Raw genomic sequence first — 12,115 nt, forward strand, 5'->3', positions numbered from 1 at the left:
TAGGCCAGGGAAAACTATATGTGTTTAAAAAAGAAAAGTGGGAGGTACAGAACATTAATTAATTTGCTATGCCAAAATAAACTTAGACTCTTCTAAAAAATTCGGTAAATCTTTGTATCTATGTTTATATTTTGATGGTCAGTGTATATATATTTAGTTGACACGATGGCTATTGGCAGGTAAGTAACGATAATAAATATTTGAAAAAAGTTCCATATACTTATTGTGCGAAATAGTAGATCACCTAGAACATGCTAGTAAGTAGCACGGAAGAACTACCAATCCACCACTATTAAAACATTACGACAAAACCCAATTGCGTGAATCTCAAATCTATAAAAATGTAGCAGTCTTATATTGAAAGATTAGTAAATTTTTTATCGAGGGACTAAAACGAGCTTATATATGTATATACCCGAGGTGGTTAAGCGAGGGTGTCTATTACTCCGAGGGTTTATATTGGTTTTTAGTCTCGAGGTGAAAACTTTACTTTTCTCTTCGAGTGCGAGAAAAAAACTTCAAACGTTTTCGCCCTACAAAATAATAAACTTACAGACCAACATTCTGAAGCTTTTTTTTACAACAAACACACTAACGTGGGAAAACAATATAGCGCCACCGTCTATGCAGACAAGGCATGGAACTAAAACTGAGCGTACCACTGGATGTTTGAGTTCGATCACTCGACGATTTAAAGATGCTCCATATTGCCAATATAAAAATAATTAATAATAATATTACTTTGTAGATTTTAAGACTTTCGTGTTTATTCACTAAATGATTATCACTAGTATCAGGTTTCTTACCACGGTATTACTTCTTTTTATTTTCCCGATATTTCGGAACGGTTGCACGCTCCATGTCATCAGTCAACCCGTGACCATGGAGCGTGTAACCGTTCCGAAATATCGGAAAAATAAAAAGAAGTCATACCGTGGTAAGCAACCTGATACTAGTGATAATAGAATCAGTACTTGGTTATCGTCGGTAGCAGCTTGCGGATCACATACACACTGTGATTTTTGGTAATATAACATGCAAAGGTTATGGGTTACAGCCCAGTAGTGAGTAGCTGGCTTTACACATACATTATTTCGATCAGTCTGATATTGAAATGCAAAATACGTTGGTTCATCAATCAATGTATTTGTCGTTACTTAAACTTCATTCCTTCGGTGATTGCTCTTTCGCCATCAATAAAATCAACAGTTCGCATTGAACTTTACAACTTCATTGATTTGTGACATTGAAAGCAATGGCACCTTGTACGCCATTATCGAATACCGGAAATGTAGGCACAACATTATGTCTGCGAAAGTTCCTAAGTATGTTATTATCATTTATTGTACAAAACGAAGTCTTTATATTCATAGCTTGTCATATTATACTTTACGATGGTCTTTAAGGAAATCATTGTAAAATCTTGAGACTAAATAAATTATCAATTTGCATATTTTTCGCTTTCATATAAAATTCAATATACAAAAGTACAATCTACGATTTGCATATTAAAGAGTCGCCGAAAGGAAATAAGAAATAGTTTGAAGGAAATTTAAATCAATATTAGAACTCTTATATCCGCGGGGATTAGAAAAAAAGGGTAATTTGCATTACTAATCAAGATGTTTGGCCAACTAATGGTAAGATTTGTATGATAAACTGGCGACGAATCGATCAATTTAAATAAATTATGAGTTGAATCCGTGTCGGACACAGATTTGTTGGTTTCACGTTGCTCCTAATCTGAATTTAAAAAAAAATCGCTTACTGATTAAGCACCTGTGAATATTAGAACTAATTTTATGTCTTAATAAGGATTATTATCAATTTTACATTTGGTCATAAATCCGTAATCCGTAACCGTATCAGTCAGTTCGGCTGTAAGTCAATGGTTCGGCTGATAATTCAATCATTAGAAATTTAAAAGAACTCTGAATAATAATTGTTTGAAAAAGATACCGCTGCAAAAATCTGCTGCGGTCCGAACAGACTCGTTGTGCATTCGAATGTTGCAACTTTTCAACAATTATGCCAACTAACTGCCTCCGTGGCCGAACGGTTACCATTCTGGACCGCCAAGCAGAGGTCTTGGGTTGTATTCCCAGGCTGGGAGAAATTTGTGTATGGCCTACATTTGCTACTCTTGTGAGTTTGGGTGTAATTTGTGGTTGTGTAAATGTGTGCCAATGGCATACATGGTTTCCCTAGTGCGGGGCAATGAGTGTGATGCGTTATTATTATTATTGTTATATCTATTTTAGACTCTCGCCTCTCTCAAGGCCTAAAAGATTAACTTTGAATTTTTTAATGGGAGAGGCGGTATTTCCCAGCAATGGCACAGTTGGCCGGGGTCAGGGACTCAGGTTCAAGAACCGGCGAACAATTATTATTACTATTTGTATAGCCTTTTATTAAAAAAAATCGACCTCAAAATTTGGCTTCGCTTTCTCTATGTTCGTTGCCGTGGTCTCCTTAGTGATAATTGAAACGCATAATATTGTCGGGGATAGTGCAATTACGCGTAATTAGCATTTGATTATGAGTCTTCATTTCGGTAACTTAGTGGCCAATCCGTCCAAAAGTCAAAAGTCAAAGTACGGCAATAATCATGGCAACCAAATTAGCGTCATTTATGGGAATCTATTGTTATCAGTCCGAAGACAACATAAATTAATGCTTACTGAGCAAAAATGAAAGTCGTAACCCTTGAAATAACAAAGTAATAACGTTAAATTCCTGTCCTGTGTAATCCAATTTACGGTGTGTATATTAGTCCAATTTATTTCCATTGGAATAACATCTATGTGCCAAGTTTTATTGAAATCGATTAACGGAAAGTGGGAAAAATTCAATAAACTGGATTAATTTCTTACTCTCCTCTCCTCCTTTTTTGAAATCGGTCAAAGGCAAACAAACTTTGCCCTTTTCATGCGAATTAAAAAATGATTAACAACCCCAGCCCCTACTACGAGTTGTAATTTATCAGTAATTATAGTTTCGGAAACGGGTGACCTATAGGGCTAGCACGAAAGGGCGCGACGTGTAAAGTATAACAGAGATCTCTATGCGAGAATAGCAGTATCTTGCGCTTTATGTCGCTCTCGCGCAAGTCGCGCCCTATCCTGCTAACCCTTTTGAAATTACTATCTATTTGTAATATTTCATGCCCTTTATGCGGACAAATGCAACTTAAAAAATCTAAAACATTTTGAGGCTTCTCCAAACACTTTGCTGAAGGTCTAAAATTCGGACCGTATAAAATTTCTAACTACAAACGAATAAGGGACACGTACGTTTAGTAGCAGTAGAGCTCATTGTGAAAGAGTTCGTCCAGGGAAGTACTGCCACTTTGCCTATTTCTGCCGCCAAGCAGTAATGTCAGCATTACTGTCTTCTGGTGAAATTACAGGCACATGAGACTTGTCAACTTATGTCTCAGGCTGACGAGCGCAGTGGTAGTGCCCTTCAGATTTTTGCCATTTAAAGCTGTGAGTGGCACTACAACTGTTATGGACAGGCGTGTAGCTTACCATCAGGCGCAAGACTTGTTCGATCCGTCACATGGTATATTGACAAAAACAAAAATAAAAACGAGAAAAAGCTTATCTTTTCACAAATAGTAAATCTGAAATAAAGTCGTTGTTACTTAAGTATGTAATATGTATAAGTAATTTTAATCCATCATCATTACCCGCAGTCAAGACCACGGACAGACCGTCGTGTGATAAATTTATGTATATTGTTCAATGTGTTATTATTCACTATCACTGTTTCATTCATCATTGCTATTAGTTTGCAATCTTTTAGGTACTCAACCAACAGAACCTTACGTATTTCGAATTTGTTTAAGACAGATATACAAAGTTTCCACTACATTTCCATGTATTTTTGTAACTAAAAGTAGATCAACGTGAAAATTAAATAGCATGGTGAATGAATTTTGTTGGAATACAATTTTTATGCCACTAATCTACTATTTTTAGCATAAAGACGAGGAGAGATGATCATGATTGGTTTCAGAGAGGCGAGTATTAAGTTAAGTTTCCCTAAATAATACCAAGTGCTTAGGTTTTGGCGATCGTTACACGTAAGAAATGAAACTATTTTTTCAGATCTAATTCGCGTAAATGTTTGTTTTTTCAAACAACCAACATTTCGGCCGGATTACAGACCCTTTATTGACTGAGTCAACCGTGTCCATGATAGAAATCCGAAAAAATATATTCATATCCTTAAAAAAATTTGGAATTAAGTATTGCGATATTTTGAAGTGCAAAAATATACACATATTTTAGCAACACTATTCACAATCGAAGCAGAAAACAAGATGTATTTAGTTTGCTTGGAAGTTATATTACAGGTGCCGACAAAATGAGTTACGTTCAAAACACTCAGTGTGTGTACTGTCTAGTAATAATTGTTTCCGAAATCAAGCGTCACTCAAGTGGTTATTAACGTCACATTAAATTGAAACATCCACTCTAACACCTAGATCGTATAGTTGAAATTGAATGCTCCCACACGTGATGAGTAAAAACTTTTTTTATAATGGAGTTTAAAAAAAAAGCACTGCATCGTCGCCCACGAGGTAAGAATCCAATATTAGAGTGTGAGCGCGGTTTTACTACGTCTTTAAATAAAACAGAACCAAGTAGGTAGGCAAAGAAAAGTAACCTACATACATTCTTAAAAATATAAATGTCGATTTTTGGGCAAATTAGGTGGTGGTGGATTGTTCATCGCACATTAGTATAAAATATAGGGTACATTTTCAGTACAGTTATAATAGATTTACGATTTATGATGTTTTTTTGACCATTTAGGAAGTTGAGGCCTTAATTTATATAAATGAAAGATAGACATCTTTAGTACGTCGTAAAGCGACCTTCGTCTAACTGTTGAACACTGGTCTTCATAATGAAAGGGTTAATTAACAAGATTTTAAATAGTGTACATGCATTTGATCATTGACGAGAAAACCGAAAGATCGAAAAAACATCTCTTATAACCTCTCGTGCTTTTATAGGAGTCATATAATAATTGATTTATATGCAGATTTGTAGTGTCATAGTATTAAAACAACTATCTAATTGTGACATCTTACTAAAATATTAAGGTACAGTTAATATATTTTTTGGAAAGTCATGAAGATTATTATCCTTGTTGTGTAGGTGCTAGATTTTAGTAAGATTTCGGCCCTTTATGTCTTTTTTTATGATACTAAGTGAGAGACGAACAAGTCGTTCGTCTGGTATTAAACGACACGCCTGTGGATAACAGTTGCAGTGCCACTGACTGAGTGCACTCCGCGCCCATCACTCTGAGGTATAAGTTGACCAGTCCGATGTGCCTGTAATGTCACCAGCATGCTGACCCTTCCAAAGCGGAATGCAGTAATGCTCACATTACTGCTTGGCGGCAGAAATATGTAAGGTGGCAGTACTTCCCTGGACGAACTCTTTCACAAGGAGCTCTACTGCTAATAAAATATCTTATAGGGCAACCGATTCTATCTATGTGTATGTATGGCCAGAATCATTGACATCACCACGATATAATATGACGTCGTCGTCGTGATACAGTTGATGCCCTAAGATACCTGACCCTCTAACTGACGATTTGGTTCTAAGTATAAGTGTTGAGAAAAGTGTTAAACAAACGTAACCTTTCATATGGGAGAAGTAAAATTCATTTTGGTATGACTATTGGATTATTAGTGAATGATGTTTTAAGAAACTTTTTAAGCCAATTTGAACTTAAACGCATCCTTACTTTAATAAAGAATACAGATTTCAACCATAAATGCGTAAGAAGGCTCTTAGAACAAAAAGATTGGCTTGGGGGTCAGGAATCTTAGGGCATCGATTGTACATCAAAAAATTTCCGTGTATAACATACTACCCGGTGCCCGCGACTTCGTCTGCGTACAATAAGTACTTCGTGTAGTTAGTTCTAAAGTTATTGATTCTCCATACAAACGTTCATCCCTGTTTCACCTCCTTTAAGATTTATTTCTGTGACAAAACGTAACCTATGTCCTTCTCCTAGGTTCCATCTTTCCATCAGCGGTTTAGGCGAGAAGACATTGCAGACTGAGTTACTTTCACATTTATAATATTAATATGGATTTAATAATAATATTTACATTTTATTTACTTAGGTGACCGTATGTTAAGCGGTTTACCCACTGACTTCGGGGAACGTGTTTTACATTACTGTATTTTATTCTTGGGCTTGGTGCCAGCCGACTCCAATTTTCCGGGTGTATGAGTTTTACTGGGTATTTGTTCCTTTTTCGCGCTATTTTCTGTTAGATGTGAAGTCATTGAATTTAATGTTAGAATAATACCTATTGCTTTTTCGTAATTCAATTTGAAATTTCATTAGCTACGTAAATGATTGTTGGTATACATTGTCTCGTGTGCGTTCCATTATTATTCATGCAAAAGTTTCTGAAGTATAAGCTCCGTATGTTATGCACAGGTCTCCTCAAAGGTGACGGTTAGAGTTATCTTTTGTAGAACTAAAGAAGAAACTTTCTTTCAGTAGCTTTGCAACGCATGCCACTGAAAGCATAGTATACAACTAGTTTTTAATAAACCTAATCTGGTGGGAGGTATTTCCTGTAACACGATATTCGTGGCTCTTAATTTTGTTCACTGCTATTGAACGTACTGTCTAACACTTAAATACAACCAATATATTATATAATACCATGAACACTTTAACAGCGACTAGTTATTAGTATTTATTGGCATGATTTGATTGATTTTCACGTGCTTTCCTCATTTTAGATTGAGTCAGAAAGAATATGCAGCGTTTTAGAACGTCGTTGAAACAAATTATATTGTTTCATATATGGTAGAATTTATTTAACAAAATAACTTTCAGAATATAATTTTGATGGTGCTCAGAGTAGTGTCCCCAAGTGTTGATAACGTTACTTATTATTATAAGTACTACCTAGTAAGTAATATGTAATACTACTAAGTATTTATAGTTACCCGGGGTATGAGTATCAACTTTTAGAACGGTGACTTTGGGATGAGATCAGGTAACCGATGTGCATGTGCAGCATTTCCTAATTATATAGGTAATCATTCATAGAATTCCTGTTAGCTTACTGAATATCTCAAGAATCCAACATCACTGAAGTAAGTGCGGTATACAGGCTATGAATTCGTGTCCCACAGCTGAGTACCTGGTATAGTCATGGTTAACATTGCTGGTATAATGCAGACTTTAACAGTTTTGTGCCTATTATAATGGCATAATTATAACTAATACAAGTCCATTTGTAGGTGTAAAACAGAATTTTTCTTTGAGATCATGAGTCGATGTAGACTTCGGTAATATGGCTTAGTTTACATCGTTAAAGTGTGATTTAGTAATTTGAAATAGACTTTTGAAATGAAATAAACTATGAGATTAAGGAATGTCGAACCCTACAAAAATAAAATAAACTGTATATAAGTACTACAAAAAAAAAATTTAAAACATAATTAACTACCTAGTTTTTATCAAAGTTTTCTTATCTAAGTTGCTTGAAATTTGCCAATTAATTTTATGCCGAAACAAAATGATTATTGAGAACAAAAATGGACTAACCATGATCTCAGTACAGAGTACTAAAAAACCAACCTCAAAAGTGCGTTCAATTACATCTATTTGCCAAGTTTTATTGAAATCGGTTACCGGAAAGTGCGGGAAACCGGATTCATCCCCTAGTTTGTCACCCTTACAGGTGGGACCACAACTGAGGGACCCTCATTCCAACAAAACAAGAATCATCAAAAACGGGTCACAATGCCGGAATCGCGTAAAACTAAAAATTAATTACACATTATGATTTTTTTTGTATTATTTCCTTTTTTATTTTTATGGTATGTTTTTTATGCATGTAGTCATTTGTGGTATGGCATTTCTCTTGACCTAAACGTGAATTTGATGGTTATCGATTGCCAAATTATTATGGCGTCGTGCGTTCGGCGTATTGAAATTCTAACGTCCCAGAAACATACAGATCTAGTAACATTTTTATTCTCAAGGCCAGTTGAAGACTTACTTAACATACAACGTGCTTTTAAATCATGAAATAGCCTAATGGTTTGACCTACTGCCTCGCAAGCTAACTAAAAACTACTAGTCTACTAGAAAATGTTTAGGTTCAACGAATTCAATATATCTTATTAGTCACTTAATTTTTTTTATGATCTCAAGTGACGGGACGAACAAAATAATCGTGCACTTGGTGTTAAGCGACACGCCTGTCCATAGCAGTTGCAGTGCCACTCAGAGTTTTAAATTGCAAAGATTTGACACTACCGCTGCGCCAGTCGCCTTGAGACATAAGTTGACAAGTCCCATGTGCTTCTAATTTCTCTCTGTGCTCTCTTTACCGCTTGGCGACAGAAATAAGTCAGGTGGCAGTACTTTCGCGGTTGAACTCTTTCACAAGGAGCTCTACTGTTACTAAAAATTTACAGTCAAGATCACTTTGAGTGGCCTGTGTCAAATTTAAACCCTAAGTATAAAGGGAGACAACGTCCGACTCGCCGTTTTTGGCGCAGTTTCGTAGCTTAGGAAATCATAGTGGTTATAGGAATAACAAGCAAATTGTGTTCCATAATGGAATGAAATAGATTGATATATAAACACGATTTAATCCTACAATTTGTCTTTTTGTACGTCAGAACTGAAGCCACGGGACCTTCTTTTTGCAACGGGAAATGTTTTATGCATATTATCCACTATCTAACTCTGGGACTAACTCTTCAGGTGGAGGGTGTACCTACTAAAACTCACCGACTTACCCTTTTGGCTAGGTGTTGTGGGCGCCGTGAGATCTCACGTATTCACCACTACGACCTCTCTGGATAACCCGGTTTCCGGGGGCTCGCTCGGTCCTTCCGTCAGATCCCCGTCTCCTGTCCGCTGGCCACACTAGGGTATTAGGCGAGCAGCCAACTGCGTTCGCCTTTTTCCTCAAGCCACGGGACCTGACTGCTGCATGTATGAACCCCAAAGTGTGGGAAGTTTGAAGTGAAGTTTCTGATTAAGGACATTCATTTTAACTCCAGGTTATGGAAAACGACGTTAACAATGAGTAACATCGATTTACATAACCTGCGGTTGCACACAGCCGCAACACGAAGCCTATTTGGCTCAGGGTACCTATATCACGTTACGTAGTCAACTTGTCACTTGTGATCAGATTTTATTACTTTATAGGTGACAAAATATTAAGTGTTTAGCTATAATAACTTTAAAGAAAATAATACAACATACAGATTGCAACAATTAGGAGTGCATTTTGATTTAGGAGTTCATCAAAACACAGACACAGACAGTACAGACAGACAGACAGACAGACAGACAGACAGACAGTATATTCACAGAAGTCTAAATAAATTATTTAGATTTTTGTGAGTACATTGTTGCCGCCGGGCAGTTGAAGCCGGGAAGCAAGGGATTGCTGGATATAATAAAATATTCATAAGTATTAAAAGTAATATTTGACATTTGGTTAATATTGCCAATTGTTTCAAATTATGCAGAGTAAAATCTATTATATTTTCGTTATCGATCTTGTCACTAGAACTCATAATATCATTTTCAATAAAAAATCACTACAACTCATGATATCATTTTCAACAGAAAATGAGACATGAAAATGACACATGATATTTATTATTTGAAAAGTCGTGTCCGTCATCTTGGATTTAGAAATTAATGTAACAAGCACTCCCAAACACCTCGAAAACTATACGATACGATATGATTATTGATTTTAAATGCAAACTCCTGTCGGCCATTTCGGATCTAGAATTTTTTTTATGACACCAAGTGACGGGACCAACAAGTCGTGGCAAGCGACGCCTGTTCATAACAGTTGCAGTGGCACTCAAAGTTCTACCTCGCAAAGATTTTTTTAAATATAGCAAAATATAATTTCGTTACCTAAAACTACAAATAAATAAAATTATTTGTCTCATCTTTCTTGTTTATACGGAAACTGATGAGATTTTTATCTATGTGAGATGATAATGTGCAATCTCTAACTGCGGCACATGTAGTATGTACCATTTTCCATTCAACAAAACACTACAACAATCACACGTAAATACTGCAACCCTGGACGGTATGTTCCGAGCCAGTGTATCAGCTCGGACTCGCACCCATCCCGCCGTCGCCTTGCACATCCCGCACGATTACTCTGTCTAGACGTCTCCGTCTGTAGGAGTTGGTTAGATTGTGATATTAGGCTTTAGTTTATTGTTTGTCCATGATAGTTTTTTTTTCACCTCAGGTATGTTCTCTACAATATCAATTCGTCGTAGAGGTTCTTCCAAAATTAAATATTATCTTGCTGCTGCCTCAAACTTGGCGTTCTTGATCAACATTACCTGACTACATTCATCGAAACTATAAAAGGAAATAATAATAGATTTAAAGGTTTAGACACAGATTACCTAATATTACTACGTAACAGATACATGAGTCTCATACAAAATCAAAAATACCTGCGCTAATAGCCTACTAAATTTGATTAATGTTACCAGGCGCTCACTACGTGGAAAAAAGGACCTAAGCACGCGCTCAGAGAGAAAATAACGTTTCCCGTCGTGTGCTGTCGTGCGAAGCCGAATGCGCTAAGGTTGTACAAGGATTGTAATGTAAATGAAAAACTTGTCTGAGACTTTGAAATTACAATTATTTATTTAGTACTTTCATTATTATATTAATTATTTTATTATATCTATCTACGAAATTACCATTATTTATTTAGTTATTTACTCAATTAGAGGTCGTCGTTTTGAATACACTGCACTGCCGGCGACACACTCAGGGCGCGTTCCCATTATGTCGTAACGTTTTATTTATCATTGGACGACTGTCGTGTCTAGCCTGTTACCGTTTCACGACTATCTGTGGTGACTGTGTCGTGGACGTTTATTTTATCGTTGAACGACTGTTGTATCTAGCTGTTCCCAGTATATCGTGACGACAATTTGTCGGCTCGCGGCAGCCACTATATCGTTTCCACGACAGAATCGTTTGAAGTTGCGATTATCTGTCGTCACATTTTTATCGTGTTGTTTTATTTTTCGTCGGACCACTGTCGTTCTAGCTCTTCCTATTGTCACGACAGTCTGTCGTCGTAACGATAGTTAATCGTGTTGTACTATATTAGAACAACTTAATTTAAATATATAAGCCGCGATACTTTAGAAGTCTTAGAGGGAGTGAAATAGGGGATGAAAGTTTGTATGGAGAATCAATAAAATCAAGAAAATTAGTATAATACAGTAGGCAGTACTCGAAGTACTTATTCTACAGAGACGAAGTTGCGAGCATCAGCTAGAAAAAAAAAATGATTTTAGACTAGTTCATCAGTTTGGGAGCTACGTTGCCACAGACAGACAGACAAAGGCTTTAAACTTATAACTCCTCTTTTTAGCGTCGGGAGTTAAAAATTAACTCCCTGTATCTGAAAGTAATGACATCTGGCATCGTAGATGGCAACTAACACGAAAGCGCCTATAGCGCCCGCCCGCCTTGTTATAAACCGCCCAGAGGATGCCGCCCAAAAAGATTGTTGAGAATTTAACAGATGTCGCTGTTGGTTTTAGTTTAAATGTTAGATAGCAATTCTGATTTTATGACCTTGAACTCTCCTATTTCTCTGTAGTTGGAATATGAAATTAATTTTCAGTTTTTTTTTTATTTTGTTACAAAAGTGAAGCTTCGAAACTCAATAAAAATGTTTTAAATGAAATCTCAATATGCGGAATTTCATACTCTTGCGTCTTGGTTTATGGAGTTCTTATATTTTCGTTGTAACCTTATCGATTTGTTCTTTTTCAGAAGCTCGAGTAGGCGACGCTAGCATGCGAGAGCGCGGCGTCACATGACTGCCCCATGGCGTCCGACGCGCGCTCTCGATCGCCGCAAGATGGCGCGCGAAGAAGGCGTGACTTCATCAGGTTCCCTGTATTTACCATTTTAAATTCATTTTAGAATAAGTCATCTTTGTTGCTTCAGTAATAGAAAATAGTCAAACATATATAGTTTATCTTGGCAAATATTGTATCATCATAAGCTGCGTTGACAG

General features: G+C 36.4%; 1 protein-coding gene across 2 annotated transcripts in view; it reads left to right on the top strand.

Annotated features, from left to right (window-relative positions):
• LOC113239357 (rho guanine nucleotide exchange factor 17) overlaps nt 1–12,115 on the top strand; it is a 117,364-nt gene that overhangs the window by 12,587 nt on the left and 92,662 nt on the right. The window contains exon 2 of one of the 2 annotated variants that reach the window (XM_026476329.1): nt 11,869–11,994. In XM_026476329.1, coding sequence (XP_026332114.1) covers nt 11,912–11,994 — 83 coding nt within the window. In that variant the 5' untranslated portion in view covers nt 11,869–11,911. Of the gene's footprint in view, nt 1–11,868; nt 11,995–12,115 lie in introns of those variants that run through there. The other variant, XM_026476330.1, reaches the window with a different exon arrangement.

This window comes from Hyposmocoma kahamanoa, unplaced genomic scaffold, assembly GCF_003589595.1.
Source record: "Hyposmocoma kahamanoa isolate Upper Pololo Valley unplaced genomic scaffold, ASM358959v1 99879, whole genome shotgun sequence".
Taxonomy (NCBI): Eukaryota; Metazoa; Arthropoda; class Insecta; order Lepidoptera; family Cosmopterigidae; genus Hyposmocoma; species Hyposmocoma kahamanoa.